Here is a 22,631-nt window from a genome sequence, read left to right as displayed (position 1 = left end):
CATTGTGTGTCATAATGCACTGGACCAACGGATGAAATTAATCAATGGACATGATTTGAGAGTGTATGATATTACAATGGGTTAACATGTACCATATAATCACACAATTTTTAGAAAAAAAAAATATTTTGGACAATTAACTACATAAAAAAGAAAATTTTCGGATTTTTAGGGATGATTAATTCTCTTAATTTAAAAAAATCTGAATTTTTTAATTAATTCAATTTCAATTTTTACCGATTTTATTTTATCAGAATATTTTTTGTTAGAATGATACATTTTCAGAATTTTATTCTAATAGAATATTATTGAAGAAAAACAAGATTCTTGAATAAGATGTTGAAAAATAACAAACATTCTAATATATTCTTATACATCCGAACTTAAATACAAATTCATACATATTCTTACAGACTAAAAGTCTTATACATTTTAATATAGTTATAAATAATCTAAAAGAATATCAACAAAAATGAATAACATTCTTAAAAAATAACAACATTCTGCTAGAAGACTCTCGTTCTCCATGTTTTCTTCTTGAATTCTGAAAGAATATTGCTGTTTTTGGATGTTGAATCCCGAAATTCTGAAAGAATATTGTTGTTTTTATTCATTCTTTGAGAATGAAGTATCACATATCTTTTTTTCATAAGCATCATTTCTGCATCATCCTAACATACATTAAATTCCAACATAATATTTGAAAGAAGCACATGTTCCTGCTTACATCACCACAAAAAATACACATCAACTTTTAGTTTTTGTTTTCTTCTTATTATCTACAAAACTCAGAAGTTTTTAGTTTTTTTATATAATTTTACTCAATTCAAATGGTTTAGAAAAACAAAACAACTAAAGCCAGTATATGCAAAACAAGATTCTAACATAAATTGACTTTTATATTCAAAATCACTACAATAAAACATAGAATAACAAGTATAAAAACAATTCCAAACCAATTACTGAATTAGACTTTTATAATCAAAGTATCTATTCAAAAGTCAAAGAGAATAATTGATATTTCTCACTATCTGATTCTTTAAGAATGGGATAAACAATTAGTGTATAGAAATTATCGTGTCTCTACGGACTTAGATTGGGGAATAATTTCTTGGATAGGAGGTTGATTATCAATAAGATAAATCAAGATCAAGCTGCAGATAAAAATAAAAACAAACCCGATGAACGACTCCCCTTCGAGGATCATCCAACTTCTTAACCACATTGCTTCACTCTTCCTGCTATTGTAATTCATACAGTTATCAATCATTAGTCTTAGTTGTCATTCTGTCTTCTCTTAGGCATAAACACAAACACATAAAGCGCACTTCAGTATGTGTTATTTATATCCATTATTTTAATAAAACCAAAACACAAATACAAATTAGAGTAGTATATGTCATCGTATATGCAATAACTAAGAACCAAAGTCAGAAAATATAGATTAAAAATAATCACATAAACATTAAATCAAACCTGTGGTCTTGTTGTTCAATAGTTGTCTTATGGTTCAGTATTGTCGGCTCAAAAACTCAAAATCATATATGAAAAGAAAGACATAATCTTATTCCGACGACTTTAATCGAACATCTTTCCGGCATTCTATTTTAATCAATATATTTTTTGCCACCATCTGTAAGCATGGAGGCATCAGGTGGATGGAAGGCGACGAACATGAAGATTAGGAAGAAGAGTAGTCGAATAGAGGATCTAGAAGTTGTTTTCATGATGGCGGATAAAAGGCCGACGGTGGTGCTCGGATGTATGAATCGATTTCTGGTGGAAATTAAGGTACAGAGGTATCAATGATTTGAGGAATCCGTCGATGGTTAGGGATGTTGGCTTTGTAGGGTTAAACTAATTAAGGAGAGATTAATTGACTTAGTTTTTACCATAATTAGATATAGTAAGTTTACCATTATACCCTTTTTTAATTTATTTAATGATTTATTATTTCTGAATTCTCATTGGTGCATTTAGGCACACACTATTTGCTAGAAACATTTGAACCTAGCTCTCTCTCTCTCTCTCTCTATATATATATATATATATATATATATATATATATATATATATATATATAAAGAGAGAGAGAGAGAGAAAGAGACACACATGAATCCTTTTGATGTTAATTGCACGCATTCGAAGATAAAATATTTATTGTGGACAATCATTTTAATTTTTAAATATGATGTGAATGATCATTTTTTATGTTTTGACGTATTACATTGAACTTAGATCAAATAATCTTTTTAGTTATCAACAATTATTTATGTTTTGACGTATTATTCTAAACTTAAATCAAATAATTTTTAATATAACATCTAGTTTATTTTATTAAAGTGATGCATCATATTTTTAATCTAAAAGGGAGGCTAGAACATGTATTTTTATAAGACATTCGGGTACCCTAAAACGGAATAAAAATTTTGTTATGAATTGTTAAAAACCCGATAAGATACCCGAAACCCGACGGACAAACCCGAACCCAATGGGGCGCCCCGATAAGATACCTGAAAAATATCGGGGCGGGTTTGGGAAACCATGCCCCGCTCCGAACCCGTCCCGTTACCATTCCTACCAGGGTGGGAGTCTGTTGTATGCGAGATGAGAGAAGAACTGATGGTAAATTCGTAAAAGAGATTTATAAAAATAAATCATTAAAAGTTGTTTCGATAAATAATATTAATCGAGGATTCGAAAATTTTCACAAAATTTTGCATTCCTGTCCCGTTCAACCGTAACTCAAAGAAAAAAATTTATTTTCTAAGGTGCATAAGAGTGAGTATGTATATCTAAATGTTAAAATGTACATATATGAAGGTCTATAGTTTTTATTTTTTGTTAGAATTTAAATATATGATTATCTACGGTTTTTATTTTTTGTGTTTTTTTTATACCATTTATATATAGACGAAATGTCTAGGTGTTTGTGACGGTGTTTGGAGTGAAAGATTTTAGACAGAAAAAACTTAACATGCAAATATAGGTTTAAGAATAACTTAACCCTTAAATGATATTTAAGTTTTGTCTGTTAGCTCAATACCCTACACCTAATAGCAAGGATGGAGATGGAATAAAAACGTTTTGCCTGTTACCTCAATAGCCTACACCACAAGCTTTGAAAGTTGGACGCTTTATCCTACTCCATAACTAGTTCTTTATTATATGATTCTAAAAACGTTTATATGTAAAATATATAGTAGAAGAAAAACAAAATTAGGCCCATAAACAACACATGCTTGTGCGGTTGCACACCCGATGTGTGCTTAGGGTTGGCCCTAAGTCTCACTTATGTGAGGACAACGTCATTTACTCCAACAGTCTTTGTAACTATACCCATTAGTTTTAACCCTCTTTCTCTTTTGTATTCAAAGCCTCTTCCGCATTCCTTCCTACAATTGACCAAACGAGCATTGTTGGGCAAAAATTTAACCATGTTCCAGCCTACGTCGTTGACCATTCGAGGTTCAACCACTAAACTTGATGTAAAAGAGTCCACAATACAATTACTTAATAAGCACACTAACCATTTATGTAATTATTATATATACTAATTACAAGTGGGAAATGAATGCATACTAATTTTAGAAAAGGTCCCTATTTAGTTTATTTTACAGTGTTTATATCTTTAAGACTTTTGTATGTCGATAGATTTGGTCCTGTGTAAAAAATAAATTATAAAAACTGTCTCTGTATTAAAGAAAAGGTCCATGTGCATATTTTTTTATAGAAACGGTTTCTATATTTAAAAAATTAAAAAATAGCCCTTGCCTAATAAAACAAATTACTGCCCGCAAAAGAGAGGTAATATCACTCTAATTTACTCTAATATCTTATGACTTAGGGGGTGTTTGGATTAGCTTTTTAGTTTATTGTTTATAGCTTATTTGTAGTGGGAATAAACAATAAGTAATAAGCATGGGGGAGATGCTTATTAAAATTAGCTTATTTAGCTTAATAAGTCGGATTTTATCCAAACACTTAAATTAGCTTATTGTAGCAATAAGCAATAAGCATCTATTTTTTTTCCTATCCAAACACCTCCTTAGAATGTCGTAGGAATTAAATTTCATCCATGTTACGGTGGACTGTTAAATTGTTTTTGGAGTAAGTTATTTTATTGATTTAAAAAAAAAATGAATTTCTTGCATTTTTGAACCAAACACAAAATTTGATGAGAAATGAATACCCCTTCCAGTGAAATCTTATGAAATACAGCAAACCAAATGTCCTCTTATTATCTTTTTAAAAGTTTTAGATTGTGGGAAAACTGGAAAAGAAATCAAAGTACAAGGTCCAATTGAGAAATAATTCAAAGTTTGCGACAAAATTTGATAATGATCAAATAGTTTAGGGTTTTATTATGGCATCTGCCCTATTTCTTAATACCACGTTTCACTTGTATTCCGAAATCTCCCACACCTGAAACCCCCCCTTTCTTAACCATCACCGGCCACCGGATTCCAACGTTTTCGTCCTCAATTGCGATTCAACGACTGCATGCATTGCTTTTTGGCGAATTAGGTGATTTAGATCTCTGATACTATGGGCGCCAATTTCGTATATGTATACGTGTGATCGTGTTAAATTTCATCGACATTATTGCATATTTGCATTATCTGATGTGTTGTTTTTGAAGCTCAATTACTTCGCTCTTCATCATTGATATATCCGTCTTGATTTTGTATTTGCTGTTCTGAATTTGGCAGAATTAGAATTTTGGAATCGGATAGGCAGCGAAATGGAGAAGGCTGGTAGTGGTACTGTGGAGTACATTAACAAGATGTTTCCTACGGGTTAGTTTATTTCACCTTCTGTATGCTCCTGTGTGCGTGTATGTTTCGAAATCAGATCATACTGAGATACTGTTTCCGTAATATCCATAAAACATAGTGTACTCGAAGGACATAACGCAGAGAACTTAGCTGAACGACGTGAATTTAGTTTCGTTTTTTGGTCAATGAAATGCTTCACGTAGTAGATGGACCGGATAATTGGTAAATTGAGACTATTATTAGTATTATTTACCGTGGAGGAATAGTAACATACTTTTTTGTTACCTTACTTTCACTGTGTATGAGCGTTCTTTCGCTTCTGAACACATTCAGTGATACAGGAAGTAAATTTTAGAAAGATAGTAATCAAGATTTACAGGTAATTGCCTAGCTAGCAATATTCCATTAACAACATGAGTATATAGAGATGACAATGGTTCAGAGAATATGCGTTTTCATATACGATTCCAATGACCATCCACCAGCATAAATGACCTATCATTCATATGAAAAGATAATAACTCCTTGAACTAATTGATGAACCAACTAATTGCAAGGATTGAACTACAAACTAGCTGCCATTGCCACGTCAGCAATACAGATTGCCACAAATCACCTAGATTGCCTCAGTTAGTATGATGGATAGTGGAAAGTGCTTTAGACCATGTGTCATTGGCACCTAGTTAGGTCGAGCTTAACAGCATACACAGATGAAAACCTCTATATCATTAAACATATAATAAATTTCAAGACTCCAAAAAGAAAATCGAAAATTATAGTATTAGACCTGTTTTGTTTTATGTTACAGTTCACTTACAATTGCTAGTATATATCATTCTAATATTATTTGCAGCTACTGCTACTAAGCTGTCCCATAATCTCCTATCTTCCATCTTGTTTTGATCTTTATGTCTTTTCTTATATTCAAGTTATTGTTCTTTGACTAACATTTGGTCATATCCAGAAGCATCTTTATCGGGAGTTGAGCCACTGATGAAGAAAATACACAATGAAATCCGTGTTGTGGATGCTGAAATTCTAGGAGCTGTTCGTCAACAGGTTATATAACATTTCCATTTAGATCCTTTTTCTCAAAGTTATAAACATAAGTATATTACACTTGAGAGTTTAAGATAGTTACACCCTAAAGTTTCGGTTAATATTAAACTGAATATATGACAATGTATCCATTCATTTACTTGATTGGGATGACCTAAGTAACGTGATTGCTAAACTTTTCATTTGCAGAGTACATCAGGAACCAAAGCAAAGGAGGATCTTGCTGCAGCTACAAGTGCTGTGAACGTGTGTCAACATTCAGTGTTTTGTTGGCAATCAAGAATTGTTTTTCATTTATTTTCAGTGAGTTATATTTCATGTGCTACCTTGGGTTTTGTTGCAGGAACTCATGTTTAAAGTAAGAGAAATCAAAACCAAAGCTGAGCAAAGTGAAACAATGGTTCAAGAAATATGTCGTGACATTAAAAAACTGGATTTTGCAAAAAAGCACATAACAACCACAATCACAGCCCTCCATCGTCTTACTATGCTAGGTTGGTTTTTCTGTATGAAGAAGTTTTGCAACTTTATTGACATTTTTGTTTCTATGTAATCATTATGCATGATTATATTTTATTAGGCAAAACATCAAGTGACTAGAAATTCATGTATGATGAAAACAGGGTGTCTTTTTGGTTTCTTTGGTTCCATGGTTAAATATGTATAATCCTGGTAAAAAAGCATCTTTTTATGATTAAGTTTTAAATTGTTATCATCACAATGAAAGTGGAAATCACTTGAAGAAAATAAACAAACAAAAAAGTTACATTCTTGGTCGAAGGAGAAGTGAACTCTGATTCTAAAATTCAATATAAGAAAAGGAAAAAGAAAGTTACCCTTTGACTACTAATCCTCAACATGCAATGTGGATTCTTCTATGTGCTTTTGCTTTCCTCATCTTGTCAATATGTATTTTTATTGTAGGAATGACCTGATTCTGCTTATGCTACCTTTCCATTGTATTTACTTGACAGAACTAACTAGTCATTTGATATATATCCACCTAACATATCTCTTTCAACCACTTCCAGAAATAATCTTTTCTTGCTTTTTTACAAGTTAGGTAGTGACAGAAGAAAAAGAAAAAAAGTCGGATGAACTGCAAATTATTTATTGTCTAGATGTAACCTCCAAGTAATGTTGGTTAAATCTCAAATTTGACAAAGTGTTTTAATGTTTTTTACTTATAAGTAAGTATTCCTTCAGAAGGTGTTTTACCAATACAGAGACTGAATTTAAGTCTGCATGCTCTTACTGCAATATCCTGTGCTAATTGTGACAGTTTCTGCAATCGAGCAACTTCAAGTAATGGCTTCAAAACGACAATATAAAGAGGCTGCTGCACAGGTAGAGGTATGTAAGCTGGTTATACATTAGTTCCAATAGAATAGTAATTACATAAGAATCACATACACATTCAAATATTTAAGGATTTATAGTATAATGCTACCATGTTAACCACTAGATAGCATTATCAATAGGATAAATTACTTGTAATAGCAACCAACTATCTTGTTGAATGGCAAAAGAATAGTCGGTTGCTTAAAATGCAAAAAAACATGGAAAAAAGAACTCTTCTAGTTAGCTTTGCTATTTGATTTATCTTTTCCATTAGTTTATTAAGTTTAGTGTATTTAAGTTGCTAGTTGTTTTATTTTTTGCCAAAAGGAAGTGTGTTAATTGTCTAATATATATATGATTTAATTTGTTTTAGGCTGTCAATCAGTTATGTAGTCATTTTGATGCCTACAGAGATATTCCCAAGATCACTGAGCTAAGAGACAAGTTCAAGAACATCAAACAAATTCTCAAGTCTCACGTGTTCTCTGATTTCTCCAGGTCTGTGAATTTGAAATTCTGTGGATTATGTTACTAGTATTATGTAACATACTAGTTTATAACCCATGGAAACCACGGTTACAAAATTAATTAAATATTCATAGTAAAAAATTCAAAATTATTAATCAATTATTTTATATAAAATTTTAAATACATTACTAATTAAGAGATTTTTTTTATTAGTTATGTAAAATTATAATTATTGATTCAAACAAAAATATGTGTAATTGATTTATCATATATATTAGACTCTTTTTATTTGTGAACTAATGAAAACAATAATATAAAATTTAAAATTTAAAATAAAGAATAAATAGATTGATAAATAACATCACATTAATTAGGAGGTTTAATGAATTTAAAATGGAGAATTAATAGAATGACAAGTGGCATCATATTAATTAGGAGTTCTAATATTATGACACTTGGCAAAATGACTACTCTTTTATTAGTATAGAGATTTTGACTTGATCTATTTTCATTTTAAGTTTTATTGGAAAAAATGCTAATCTTCTGTACATGTAGACTATTGGGGTGAGTTTGGTTGGATGGAATGGAATGATAGAGGAATAGAATGGGCAAGGTGATGGAATGAGTTATTACATTCCATGATCATGTTTTGTTGGCCTATACGATTAGAATGAATTTTCATATATTTGTTATATTATATGTAAACACAATATATAATTTGATCTCAATTATATATATATATATATATATATATATATATATATATATATATATATATATATATTATAAAAAATATAATTAAACAAAAGGACTAAGTAAAGAACATTAACAAATTGGAAAGAATCACATGCCTTCATATTGGTCCATTTCATTTCACCAGGCAAAACAAACAAGGTTTTTCCCATTTCTATGGAATTGCTTTTCTGATTCCATCATAGCAAACACTACCCCCTTTAAACACCTCCTGCTTTTAGTTTTTACCCCTTCAAACACTCTTTCTAAATCATATTCAGAGCATTATTATGCATATTATGTTAAGTTACTGTGTATATTGTCAAACTTATATGTACCCTGGTAAGTTTCATGTCCTTTATTTCTTATATCCCAGCTTAGGTACAGGAAAAGATGCTGAGGAAAGTAATTTGCTGCAACAATTATCAGATGCCTGTTTGGTTGTTGATGCATTGGAGCCATCAGTGAGGGAAGAGTTGGTGAAGAACTTTTGCAATCGGGAGCTTATTTCTTACAAACAGATATTTGAAGGAGCTGGTTTGTACTTCTAACTGTTTATCTTCCTAGTGGCATTTCAAGCTTTTTTTTTTAAAGATTTTTACTATCACAAGCTTTTCAAAAGCGTACTAACATTGGAGAAGAAAACTTTATTTAAAAAAAAAAACAATTATTTCTTCGTAGTGCTTATTATGTTTTTATCCTTTTGTCACTTTACCCCCACCCCTCAATAACATTTTCATTTTTCCCCCTTAATCATATTTGTATTTTAAATCTGTAGTATTTTTTAAGTGATTGGTCCATTTTATCAAGTATACAAATGAAAATGAATATCTTTATATCGAATCATTGAAAGGCATTTGTCAAGACGATCAGAATGACACCAATATCAAATATGAAAAACATAGCGATCATATAATATTGTAGAGTCTTTTATTTATATGAAAACATATTTTTATCAAAATAACACCAATATCAAATATGACATGTGCTTAAAAAACAACAAAATAGATGAAAGGGTCTTGTAAAACATTTCAAATAGATGAGGATTAATGTTTAATTGTAAAAAAAACAGTTATAAGGATAGGATTTTGTTAAACAAAGTTAGTGGGAAATAAAAAAAAAAAAAAAAAGCTTTGAATATTGAATGGTCTTAGTTTGATAATACAACATCCAACTGAAGACTTGTTGCATTTTATCAGAGCTGGCAAAGTTAGATAAAACAGAGAGGAGATATGCTTGGATCAAACGCCGATTACGGACAAATGAAGAAATATGGAAAACATTTCCTGCTTCATGGCATGTGGATTACTTGATTTGTATTCAGTTCTGCAAATTGACAAGGTTTGATATTTTTGTTTTTTCTTCGGAAAATTGCATAGAATAGCAACATACTTTACTCTCACTACCAATATGGGCAATGTCATACTAGCAACAATGTATTATTTTTATTCCCTCCTATAATAGCAATGTACTTGCATTTTGATACCAATATGAGCATTGTATTTTTTGTTACATATTGCTATTATCGTAAAGAAATGTAAGTGTGTTGCTATTATGACTATGAGTAAAGAACTGTATACGCATTGCTTTTTACATGTAAAAAATGTAAGTGTATTGCTGTTATGAGTTATATATTGCTATTATTGGTAAAAAGTAAAGTATCTTCCCTATATTAGTAAACAGAGTAAAGTATGTTGCTATTTCCTGCAATTTGCCCTTTTTGCTTCCCAGATGTAAGGGCAAATTTATACTTCTTAATCCGTGTGAATCATATATTCTTGTGTACAAAATAAGTGTTTGTCTTTTGTTGCATTTGGTTTTCACAGTTCCTTCTTTATATGTAAGAATAATTTCAACAAAAATGTGTAATTAAATATTAGGTTTAGTGTATATGACCTAAACCTATACAATATAAAATGTGAAATAGATAACAAGTTAGAAGTGAAGAAAGGCCATTCCATCTTTACGTCCAAAGATATAATGTATACATGATTTGTCTGAGATCATTTAAACAATTTGTGATTTGCTAATGGTTTTACAAGGACATTTGTATGCATATGCTCAATATGTCTGCCACATTGATCATTAGCTGCACAAATAATATATAAGTTCTTAAATTTAGTGCTGGTTTTTATCCTTTTTTTTTTTTAACTCAAAGTACCTAAAAATTCTTTTCCTTTCAGGTCATATGCTGTTTTATATCTATCAATCTCATGCATCATTACTCATATTATTTCTTCTATATAAATTGTTATACCAGATTTTCCTTGATTTCAGGACACAACTTATTGAGATCTTTCAAAATTTGAAAGAGAAGCCAGACGTTGGAACACTACTTCTGGTAAATACTAATTAAATTCACATTATCTGACTGTTATCTTCATTTCAGCTCCACATTCTTTTTGTGGCATTTGGTGGATTTTCAGTTTAATACTTGAGAATGGTCCTTTTCTTGTATGTTTCCATCTACAATATGAAGGTCCTTTTCTTCTGAATTGCTTTTATTTATACAATCTTGAGTAACACTAGCGATTCTATCAAATTTCAAAACTTCAATCAAATTATATACTATATTTTTTTTATAAAAATAACTGACAATATTTTTTTATAATTCTAATTTAAGAGTTCATGGTATTTAATATTTAATTTTCATAATTAAACAATTTTCTTAAAATGATAAATATTTTTTGTGACTATTGACGATTTGATATACATATACCATATATCTCAAACAACATGAAATATGTTCATATGCAATATAGTTACCAATATATCTTCATCTGACTAATGTTTATTTTTCAAAACTGATATTTTTTTTCTCTATTTATCAATTTAATTTTATGCAGTTTTAGAATTATAGGTACACATTCCATTCCTTCAAGCCAACTGAACTTGTCAATGGAATGCAATGTTCCATTCCACTACCTTGCTCATTCCATTCCATCATACCAAGTGGAGGTTTATTCTGTTTTGATGTTTACTATTGCAATGTAAATGGTATATTTTTCATATGAAGAGATGATTAGTTTTCTTCATTCCACATTTGTTGGCCTGATATGGTATTGAGTTAATTAATATCTTTATGCATGAGACATGAGAGTTTTTCATCATTTTCTAGGCTCGTTCTGGGATTCTGTTTGTTGTTATTTCCCTAAGCCAAAATGATTATAAAAATTATGTGGTATTTAATTCCTGGTGTTTATTTTGGTTGAACATGCATGCAGGCATTGCAACGGACAATAGAGTTTGAGGAAGAGTTAGCAGAGAAATTTGGTAGCAGTAGTACCAAAAGTGTTATGAGCGACATTGAGGAAGTAGATAAAGGGGAAAATAGTACTCAAATTGTGATGGATATTCGAAAGAAATATGAGAGAAAACTTGCTGCACATCAAGGAAACCAGGATGATGTATCTGATACTGGTTCCTTTAGTTTTTACTAATTACATTTTCATTTTTGCAAGTTTAATTCTAATCAGGCTCATATTTTACATGCTACCTCTTTGATGTCAGGATAAAGATGCAAATAAAGATTTAGCAGTACCTGGAGCTGGGGTACGTTTTTCATATATTATAACTGTTATTATTATTATTATTATTATTATTATTATTATTATTATTATTATTATTATGTGTTTGATGTGAACTTGTACTTACAGAAAATGACTGATTTGTTAGGTTTGAACTATATATATATTTAAAATATATAAACCAAAATAACCAAAACCACGTCGAAAACAAAAACAAAAACTGAACATGGTCGTTTGTTTTTAAAATACAATTTTCTCTTATCATATGCTGTTTTTAAGTATGGGCTCAGTGAATGTGTTTTCTCATGACATCAGGCAAATGATTTAGAACAAAAAAATGAAGAAATGATAAGCTTCCATGGTTATTGCAGTTTAATTTTCGTGGAATTATATCATCCTGCTTTGAACCACACTTGATGGTATATGTAGAATTAGAAGAGAGAACCCTTATGGAGCATCTGGAGAAGCTTGTTCAGGTATTACATTACATCACTCTCCCTTTTCATTCGGAAGCTTTCGGTCTTTTGCTTTTACTTTCTGACACGTGTGCATTAATTACAGGATGAAACATGGCATATGGATGATGGAAGTCAGACTAATATTTTATCCAGTAGCATGCAGGTAACAACATTAAATTCTTAAGATATATTTTTTCCTGAGGAGTATTCAAGATTTGGATGTTTCATTTTCTTTTTCAATCAATCTACTAACGAATTTACGTTCTGCTTTTGTTAAGTTTCCCACTGTATGGAAGTTTATTGGAAAATGAACTTTTCACACCTACTTGACACTAATGCAGTGAAATTTTCCCATTTTGTAACAAAAAGTTGCTATTATCTTTATGTTTTTAGCTTCCAGAATTAGTTTCCCTAAATTCTATGGCATTGCTTTTAGAGTCGATTACATTTTCCGTCCCTGTGGATTAGTGGGGTTTTTTAGATTTGGTCAAAAAATAATAACTTTTTTTCTTTCATTTTTAGTCCCTATTTCACTCTTTCATAATGCTTTTGGTCCCTAACACTAAGACAGCTTGTTCCTTTAAGCCATTGTAAAATGACCAATTTGCCCCCTATTTTATAATTTTATTTATAAACACTATTCTGGATTTGGTTGGGGGGAGGTGGGGCCTACTCTATATTAATGATAATCAATGATAGCATAAAATGGAGGGAAAAATGGTCATTTACAAGAGCTTAAAGGTCTAAACCAAACGTTGTTAGTGTCACAGACCAGAAGCATTATGAAATAGTGAAATATGGAAATGAAACAGATTCTTTTCTTGGACCAAATCGAAAAATCTCACTAAAGTACACGGACTAAAATTGTAATTTACTCTTGCTTATTTATATATATATATATATATATATATATATATATATATATATATATATATATATATATATATATATATATATATATATATATAAAAGCTGTTTGGTCAAGGGAAGTTTCCAGCTAACAAGAAAGCTGTTTGATGGCTGTAGTCTCACAAATTCAGTATTTCTGACAAATTGCTAACTTGTTCAATTTCTTTCTTGCTAAAGGTCTTTTTAATTATCAGAAGGAGTTTGAAACGCTGTTGTGCCTTGACAAGAAACCAGACACTCCTAAATTTGTTCAAGGTATTTGTGAATATGAATAAATTATTTGAATGTGAGGGCTGTGAATTATCAACCTCTAGTTAATATGAATTCATTTGTGTGTTAATCACACATTTAGTTTATAAAATATAAGTTTTTTTTTTTAAATGCTCTTACGTATCATCCGAATATACCAGGAATTATCAGTTTGGATTTTTCGGAGTCTTAGAATTTTAATTCTTTAGTATTTGGTTTAATTAAATGTGCAATTTATAAAATTATGTATTCATTTATAATGCTACACCTACTAATCTCCTTTGATAAATAGTTACAACTTTAAATTATTAAAATGAATATGGAAACGCTGATTCAGTAAATGTTATGCTAACAAAAACCATAAGCTCTAAGTCTCTAGTATCTAATTCCTAAATGAAAACTTAAGAATAACGACAAGAAAATCATATTAATATATAAGTTATATTCACATATTAGAAAAACCTCTTATAAAATTAGAACAGTGAAAACTGATATACATCATATGTTATTAAGTATATGTGAAAAGTTTTGTTAATATAATATTAGTGACAACAAAGTAGTAAATTAATATCAACTACCAAATGCCTGACATAATGATAAAGGAATAAGCATTTAATTCATTTATCTAAATAGAACATCTAAATTTTATATATAATGAATTTATAATTATGTTTTAGCCTAAAAAGTTATGAATTTTCAAGTGATAAATATAGAGGTAATTGAAATATTATACAGGGGTGTAATGGGGAAAAATGTGGGCTGCATGGGGAAAACACTTATTGTACATTACATTTTCTTTCTTAAATATTCTTACTTAGTGCTATTACTATAGCTTCTTTTACGCATATTAAAGATTTATATCTTGTGGATTTAAATTGTGTTTTTTATTTTTTATTCTAATAACTGAAAAAATATGTTTTTTGGGTGGCAGGTCTTCAAGAGAGTTCTTAGAGCCTATGCTACAAAGCTTTTCATGAAGCTGCCTAAAGGTGGTCTGGGGATTGTTGCAGCTGCCACGGGTATGGATGGACACATCAAGGTATAATTCACTAATTTTTTCTCATCGCTTTAATTTAATTTATTGCTTTCTGTTTTTTATGCTATTATGCTAACATTATATGCCTCTAAATACAGACATCTAATAAAGACGAAAGGCTGATATGCTATATAGTCAACACTGCTGAATATTGTCATAAAACGGTTAGTTCACAAATTCGTTTGTGGGTTTCAGTTAGGTGTCATCAGGGTATGTTAGTCATAAAACAACAGTTGACTGATTTGACTTTGTGATGAAAAACAACATGAGAATAACCTGTAGCCCAACTTTTTAATTGTTCAAAATGTTATAGAATTTTACTCTAAGGGGGCATTTGGTTTGTGTATCGACGGAATTGGAATCCTAGATTGTATTTTTTTTTTTAAACTTTAAGGTTTTAATGGTTAAATCGTAAAATAATTATTGCGAATGGTTAAACTGAACAAATTCCAAAACTGTAGTGGTTTTTATAAAATTCGAAGTTTTATGTAGTGGTTTTTTTGGAAAAAAAAAACAAACAAACAAATTCTCATTGGTTAAACCAAAAAATCTTTGAGTGGTTAAACCAAAAAATCTTTGAGTGGTGAAACCGAAAAAAAAAACATAGTACAGTGTTTTTATGGAATTTGGACTTTTGTCAAAAGACTAAAATACCCCCATGATAAGGGTACAAATGTTTTATCTTTATCGGAAAGCCTTACCTGACTAATCTAGCAGTAACTTTGAGTTCATTACTTATACAGGCGGGTGAGTTGGCTGAAAATGTCTCAAAAATAATAGATTCCCAATTGGCTGATTCAGTGGATATATCAGAAGTCCAGGTAATATTACAAACCAAGGATATATAAGTCTTTTTTTGACATGACATGACCTGACCACCTTGTACTATGTTTGACTTGCATTGGATGGGACTCATGTCAATGGAACAACAACCATTGCAATTTCTGAAAAGACATAAATACCCTTTTCTCAGAATGATTATTTTATTTATACAGGATGAATTCTCATCAGTCATAACAAAAGCATTAGTAACATTAGTGCATGGTGTAGAGACAAAATTTGAGGTTGAAATGGCTGCAATGACACGTGTTCCTTGGGGTATGCTTGAAAGTGTGGGTGACCAATCAGGGTAAGGGTTTGTTCCTGTTTCTTTTTTTGGATTGAGTGAGTAAATTACCATTTTACCCTTGTTTTTTTACAAGGGAATTTCAGTTTCTTAATATTTTATAACACCAATCCAATGAATATGATCTGATGATCTATTCACTGTGTTGCAGGTATGTCAATAGCATAAATATGATTCTTAGTGGTTGTGTTCCTGTACTTGGAAGCCTTCTTTCTCCAGTTTACTTTCAGTTCTTCTTGGATAAGGTCAATGATTTTTTTATTCCATGCATTATTTATTTCCCTCACAGACACTTCCTACTTTTGCAGTCATTACTAAATTTTTCCTGGAGTTTGATTTTTTTAAAACAGACAATTGTATTTGTTTTTTTTACTTCCAAGTTGATAAATGTTGAGTAAATTACAATTTTGGTCCCTGAGGTTTTTGATCCCTATTTCAAGTAAAATGACTATCTTTGGGACCAAAATTGCAAAAATCGGCTATAATCAGGGATGGAAAATGTAATTTACTCTTAAAGGATTTACTAAGTGTTCGCTTTTTCTTTTCGGTTTTTTAACAGTTTTATGTTTTTTATTAACCACTGGAATAGTATTTAGAAAAAAAAAAAAGTAATGTACTAAAAATAATGCAAGATGATCGTAAAGACATGGTAATTACATTTTCAGCCCCTGAACATAGCTGATTTTTTCAAATTTGATCCTAAAAAGTTTTCTTTGCTCCTTATTTGAGGATCTTGTAATGTTTTTGGTCTCTGTTGCTAATAAAATGACTATTTTTGGTCCCTGAGTATAGCAGATTTTTGCAATTGTGGTCCCAAGAGTATAGTCATTTTACTTGGAATAAGGACAAAACATTAAAAAGATCTCAAATAAGGACCAAAACTGCAAGAAAACTTGTTGGGACCAAATTTAAAAAAAAAAAAAAAAAAAAAAAAAAAAAAAAAAAAAAAAAACAATACTCAGTAGGGACAAAAAATGTAATATACTCATATTTTAAATTTCAAAGGAAACAATAAAGGCATGTTCACTATTTTAGTTTTAGAAATACTTAATTAATTAATTATGCACAGAACAACAGCGTTTTGGGTTTTTCAGTTCGATTGTTTTTTTTTTCATACAAAAAAAAAACAAACAAACCGAACCTAAAAATCATGTTATGGTGAGTGTAACTTGAAAGTGCTCCTGACTTAAGTCATCATCTCATTATATGGTGCACAGCTGGCTTCATCTCTAGGTCCACGTTTCTACCTCAATATCTTCAAATGCAAGCAGATATCAGAAACCGGAGCTCAACAAGTATCAATCATCTTAAACTTCCTTTTTCTTTTTCTTTTTTTCTTCCTATTTGCATTTTCCAAATAAATCAATATATGAAATTTAACATGTGATTCTTGTGCAGATGTTATTGGATACTCAAGCCGTAAAGACAATTCTTTTAGATATTCCATCCCTTGGAAGACAGGTAAAATTTATTTGCAATTGTTATGCCCCATACAAAAAGACATGAATACCCTCCATCAATTGTTAGGCTTCTTTTCGCTTTACCCACCTTTGAATCTAGCGGCATGTAGGACCCAAATATGAATCATGCATGTTCATAAGTTGAAAGGGTATTTTGGGAATTTCACGGTTGGTCATTAAATCCTAGTCAGAATGAATATTGCAATTTAATAAACTAACAGTTGGTTCAACGATTTTTGTTCGTGTAATAGAATTAAATGGAGAAAATGTAAATCTTAAGCTGTTTTTATCTCATTTGTCACATTTTATATAAGATTGTCATGTTACTAATTAGAAAGTGTTTTTTGTTAACAGGCAATAGGAGCTGCTGGCTATTCAAAATTTGTAAGCCGTGAAATGAGCAAAGCAGAAGCACTCCTGAAGGTGAGTAACACAACAATAAAGACAGAACAAAACAAAACAAAACGACTTTGTAGTATGTTTGGCATGCATTGGACTGATGATATCAATGGAAAAAGAAAATAAGAATTTTTGTTCTCATCTGTGCAAAAGACGTGACTACCCTCATCATTGAAAATAGCCCTGTGTTCTGTTTTGTCATGTGTTACAAACACAACCTCAAGAAAATTATGGTTGGCATGGTGTACTTACTTTGTTGTAATTGTATATGTTTATATATAGGTGATACTGTCCCCTATTGATTCTGTAGCAGATACATATGGAGCACTTCTACCTGAGGGAACACCTTCAGAGTTTCAGAGAATTCTAGAGCTCAAGGTTTGTAGTCATTCATCACTAACTTCTACTCTAAGATGCTGCTTTTTTTTTACTAAATGGAATTTAATGAGGACAAAACTTAATCAGGTAAGCTTATACATGGTTGTTTTTTTACTTATGCAAAAAAATAAAAAAACGACTTGATAAAGAAAGTCTGGGAAAATGGGATTTTCTCATTAAGTTTAACTTTTTTTTTTTTAAATTCCTCATTTGTTATGGTCATTTTATTTCATCTCCTATTTTTCATTTTTTATGGGTCCCATTTTCATGACTAGAAATGGAAATGGGACCCACAAATTAGAGAAGTGGGAAGGTATTATCCTAAAGCAACAAAAACTGTATGTTTTATCTGGAAGGGAATGGACCATTTTTGAAGGAATGTGACTCCCTCCTTACATTTTTTAAAATTTCATTCCTTAGCCAAAGGGTGTTTTTTGTTCTCATGGAATGGAATTATAAATTATAATATAACCTATTTTTATTTGTGTAATGTAAATAAATTATTCTAAAAGTTACTAATTTCTTTATTATTATAATCTTACTCGTGTTTTATTCATTTTGTAAAGAAAAAAAATATTAATTATAATCAAATAAAACATCTAACCAAACACACTAATACAATATCATTGAGAATCATTTTTACTTCACATACAGGGGCTAAAAAAGGCCGACCAACAAACAATACTGGACGATTTCAACAAACGTGGGTCCGGGATTTCGGAATCGCCAATGGGCACACAAGCAGTCCAGGTGGCACATGCGGTGGCAACTCCTGTGCCACCACCCATGGCGGGTCCACCTTCAGCTGCAGGTATCTCATCAAGAGAAGATGTGCTTACTAGAGCAGCGGCACTTGGAAGAGGTGCCGCCACAACTGGATTCAAAAGGTTCCTGGCTTTGACTGAAGCAGCAAAAGACCGCAAAGATGGACCCTTCCGTAAACTTTTCAATCCCTGATTCCGCACTTAACCGTTTCAATTCCAGGTTTTATTCTTTCGTTATGTTTTTCATTTTATGGGCCCATGAACGCAAAATAGTTGAAAGTAAGGGTGTGTTTGGTTCCGGGATTCCGATGGAATTGGAATTCAAGATTCCATTCCATGACTTGTTTGGTTCGTGGATACCGGTGGAATTGGAATTTGAAATTCCATTCCGTGGCATGTCTGGTTGCTAAATGGACGAAATTCAGTTTCGTTGGAATCCTTCCAATTCCATGTTTTATGGATTTCACCAAGGGGAGGGTGGAAGGGATTTGGTTCCGATCTTTAAAATACCAAAATATTACTGTTATATATGTTGAAATAAATTAAAATATAAAATAGTTCAATATATATTTGTAACAAACGAAAATATCTGAATAAAATAATAATTTAATACTAATTATTAACTTTTTTATTATTGAATCCCAATCCGTTCCTTCCAAAAACATTCTAGGAACCAAACGACCCCTAGGGGATGAGCACATTGTTTAATGATTTAGCCATTTAACTATTGTTTGTAGTGATTAAACCATTATGCTTTTTTGACAGTGTATAGAAAATCTTTTTCCCTAACTTTGATATCAAGGCATAATACAATATATATATATATATATATATATATATATATATATATATATATATATATATACATAATGTACTTTCACCATTTTATCAATTTGGCTATTGAACTATTATTTGTTTAGGGTTAACTGCAAGAAATAGCTACTTACTTTCATTGAATTGGTAATAATAGCATTTCACATTCATTTCTTCCTATTACAACATACTATGAAAAATCTATCAAGTAAAACCAAATGCAAAACAATTCTCTCTGAATTTTCAAAGTACAATGCCATAATAAGAAAAAAATTGCAAGTACAGTGTTGTAATAGAAAAAGATGAAAGTTTGACATGCTATAATACACAAATAAATGAAGGTATGTCGCTATTTCTTGAATTTAGCCCTAATTTATTTTTATCGATTTAGCCACCCAACTCTTATTAGAACAATCATAAAAGTTAAGTAGTTTAGTGCCTAAATTGATTAAATGGTGAAAGTAATTCACTAATTCATGTTTTTTGTATTGTATCCCTTTTCAAAACCTAGTAGGGCAGTAACTATGAAAAATAGTTATTTTCAACGGTCAAAAATAATAATAGTTTAATCACTACAAAAGATAGTTAAAGGAGCTAAATCGATAAAACAAGGTTTTGTATTTACCCTAAAAGTAATAATTTTTGTAACCGTGTTTAGTAAAACCTAATTCTCATTTTAATTTTCTGGTTTTTAGGCCACAATAATCAAATTTTCAGGAACCCTTGAGGAGTTGTCACAAGAATACATATTTTTTGAGGGTAAAGTACATTAAATTGAGAGAACCAAGGAATTCAATCACGACCCTCAGATCAAATTCATCCAATAACTTTGATTTGTAAAGGGCCAACCATTTTGTAACTGTCCATGTTATCTCATCCACTAATTGTTTTCATCCAAGGGTCGAGATCGAGTTCTCTGATTCTCCAAAATTTGAGCTTTCATATCAACAAATAGTAGCTAAGAGTGCGCTTGGTTGGGGAATATTTTCTAGTTTTCCATAAAAAATGTCAAATGAAAATGAAAATTTTGAAAACACCTTTGGTTGATTCAGTGTTTAAAAATTTTCCAAGAAAATAAAAATTTTCAATTTTCCAAATTGTATGTAAATTAGAAAAGTGATTTTTTTTAGTTTTTCAAAGTTTTCTAAATTTCTAAGATGAAAAATAAAAACTCCACCGGTTCCAACCAAATGTGTTTTCTAAAATTTTCATTGAAAACTGAAAATGAAAACTCAACTCTATTTTTTGAAAACATTTTCATGGAAAATGAAAACATTTCTCTACAACCAAACACATCTTAAACGTTTTTGCATTACTTTGCAGATAGGAATATATGCACGCGAAATTATCAATTATGTTCATATGTCTCGCATTTGCATACAGATGATCGCTCGTTTTCCCCTTTCATTGAAGCAGCCATGATCTTAAATTTGTTTGTGTTAATTCATTCATTAAATGATTAATAAATAAAGCATAGCCTAATGATGTAGTAGACTAGTGAATGCAGGAAATTAATTGAAATCTGCAAGATTGCTTCCCTAAATTAATTGAAATGTGCAAGATTGCTTCCCATATCTTACATGCTTGTTGGTCTCGACTTGGGTCTGATAAAATATTAATAAATTTCGATGAAATAATATATTTTAAAATATCGTTAGTGTCATTATGCCAAACACCTATTAGGTTTTTTGTTAAAAGGTTATTCATTTAATTTTTGTGTGTAGTCTAGGTGCTTAAATTGTCATGGCTTGTGTTAGTGAAGCTACTTTTTCAAATGTGAAGGGGTTAGCCATTGCCCCTCTTAGCTGCCACGTTAAAATAATTTATATTTTATTTATATTTAAAATAAAAGTTCTTACATCGACCTGAAAGGTAAATGGACAACAAACTGTGTCGCTACCTTTTTATGGATTACAAAACTTATTCTTTTGAAAGCTACATGTATAAATCTTAGGATCATAACATTATATACATAACATGTTGGGTTCTATTAAGGGACTTTGTGCAACAAAAGCAAAAATATTAAACACGAATGGTAAAAACACATTGATTTTTTATGCACATTTCCTTGTGTTTTGTGACATTGGATGATGCAACTTTTAAAGCAACATATCTCAGAGTGAAACCTCACTCATCAAATCTAAGAGAGAAAAACTCTATAAGATCTATACATGTGTGTTTCCTTCAAACTCATTCATTGGCGATGGTAAATGTAACCAATGTGGGTTACTTGACCCCCTTATACATTTTTTTTCATAAAAGGTTAAATAGAATTAAACTTGTGACCTACCTTAGATATTTATAGTGAAGTATCATAATATTTTAATTAAGCTCATATTCTATATTTTAATAGCCTAATTTTTTTAACCAATATGAATAGCCCAATACAAATTAAATAAAAAGAAAATAATAATCGTGAACCATATTCAGTCTCAACGACGATTGCTTCTCCAAGCTTTGATCCGATCCAAATGTGCAGTATTCAGTAGGGGTGAGCAAACCCAAACCGAGAAACCGACTAAAACCGATGAAACTGAAACCGAAAAAACCGAAACCGAAGCAAAACCGATGGTTCGGGTTTGAATTTTTTAAAAACCGAAAAGTCGGGTTCGGTTTCAGTTTTTACTTAGAAACCGACCCATTCAACCCGAGAAACCGACCCATACTTAAAACCGACAAACCGCCCCAAGAAACCGACCCATCCAACCCAAGAAACCGACCCATACTTGATTGTTTTTTGGTTGTAATAGACTATTTCGGGCTTTGGTTGTAACTTGTAATAGACTATTTGTTGTAAGACTCATGTTTTTTGAAGTATTTAACTTAAATTTGGTGTTTTGTGAAATATTTAACTTGTTGCTTCATTTATGGAGAATGAGGTAAAACCCAAAACCCATGGGTTTAAACCCAGAACCCTTGAAGGTATGGGTTGAACCCAAGAAACCGAAAAACCGTCCAAACCGACCTTGGAACCCGAGAAACCGAACCGATCAGAAACCAATCCTATTGAGTTCTGAAAACCAGAAACCGACCACTTATGGGTTGGGTTGGGTCCAAAACCGACCCAAACCGACCCGTGCACAGCCCTAGTATTCGGTATCAATATCGTTTGCTTCCAAACCTTGATCAGATCC

General features: G+C 30.9%; 1 protein-coding gene across 3 annotated transcripts; it reads left to right on the top strand.

The window, feature by feature from the left end:
* Positions 1–4,407: 4,407 nt before the first annotated feature.
* On the top strand, positions 4,408–21,071 carry LOC145094067 (vacuolar protein sorting-associated protein 53 A-like). 3 transcript variants are annotated; one of them, XM_079032335.1, is made up of 27 exons: positions 4,408–4,527; positions 4,713–4,799; positions 5,743–5,837; positions 6,027–6,083; positions 6,181–6,331; positions 7,120–7,190; positions 7,552–7,676; positions 8,755–8,915; positions 9,578–9,719; positions 10,656–10,719; positions 11,603–11,785; positions 11,889–11,930; positions 12,277–12,381; positions 12,467–12,526; positions 13,450–13,527; positions 14,453–14,560; positions 14,656–14,721; positions 15,301–15,378; positions 15,553–15,686; positions 15,835–15,928; positions 16,901–16,978; positions 17,082–17,144; positions 17,498–17,566; positions 17,825–17,920; positions 18,575–18,904; positions 20,193–20,256; positions 20,881–21,071. In XM_079032335.1, the coding sequence occupies exons 2-25, from the start codon at positions 4,745–4,747 to the stop codon at positions 18,875–18,877; spliced, it is 2,478 nt and encodes an 825-aa protein (XP_078888461.1). In that variant the 5' UTR covers positions 4,408–4,527; positions 4,713–4,744; the 3' UTR covers positions 18,878–18,904; positions 20,193–20,256; positions 20,881–21,071. The 3 variants fall into 3 exon arrangements, with proteins under 3 accessions (XP_078888461.1, XP_078888460.1, XP_078888462.1); XM_079032334.1 differs by having other exon boundaries at positions 20,821–21,071; XM_079032336.1 differs by lacking the exons at positions 4,408–4,527; positions 4,713–4,799; positions 5,743–5,837; positions 6,027–6,083; positions 6,181–6,331 and adding an exon at positions 6,938–7,027 and having other exon boundaries at positions 20,821–21,071.
* Positions 21,072–22,631: the final 1,560 nt, after the last annotated feature.

This window comes from Lactuca serriola, chromosome 3 (assembly GCF_051521515.1).
Source record: "Lactuca serriola cultivar US96UC23 chromosome 3, Lser_US96UC23_V15, whole genome shotgun sequence".
Taxonomy (NCBI): Eukaryota; Viridiplantae; Streptophyta; class Magnoliopsida; order Asterales; family Asteraceae; genus Lactuca; species Lactuca serriola.
This window is presented reverse-complemented; position numbering and strand designations above follow the sequence as displayed.

Coding starts and splice junctions, on each gene's coding strand:
- LOC145094067 (XM_079032335.1), top strand. CDS start 4,745: ATGGAGAAGGCTGGTAGTGGTACTGTGGAGTACATTAACAAGATGTTT. Junction 8,916..9,577: donor ACAGATATTTGAAGGAGCTG/GTTTGTACTTCT, acceptor GCATTTTATCAG/AGCTGGCAAAGTTAGATAAA. Junction 17,567..17,824: donor AAGCAGAAGCACTCCTGAAG/GTGAGTAACACA, acceptor GTTTATATATAG/GTGATACTGTCCCCTATTGA.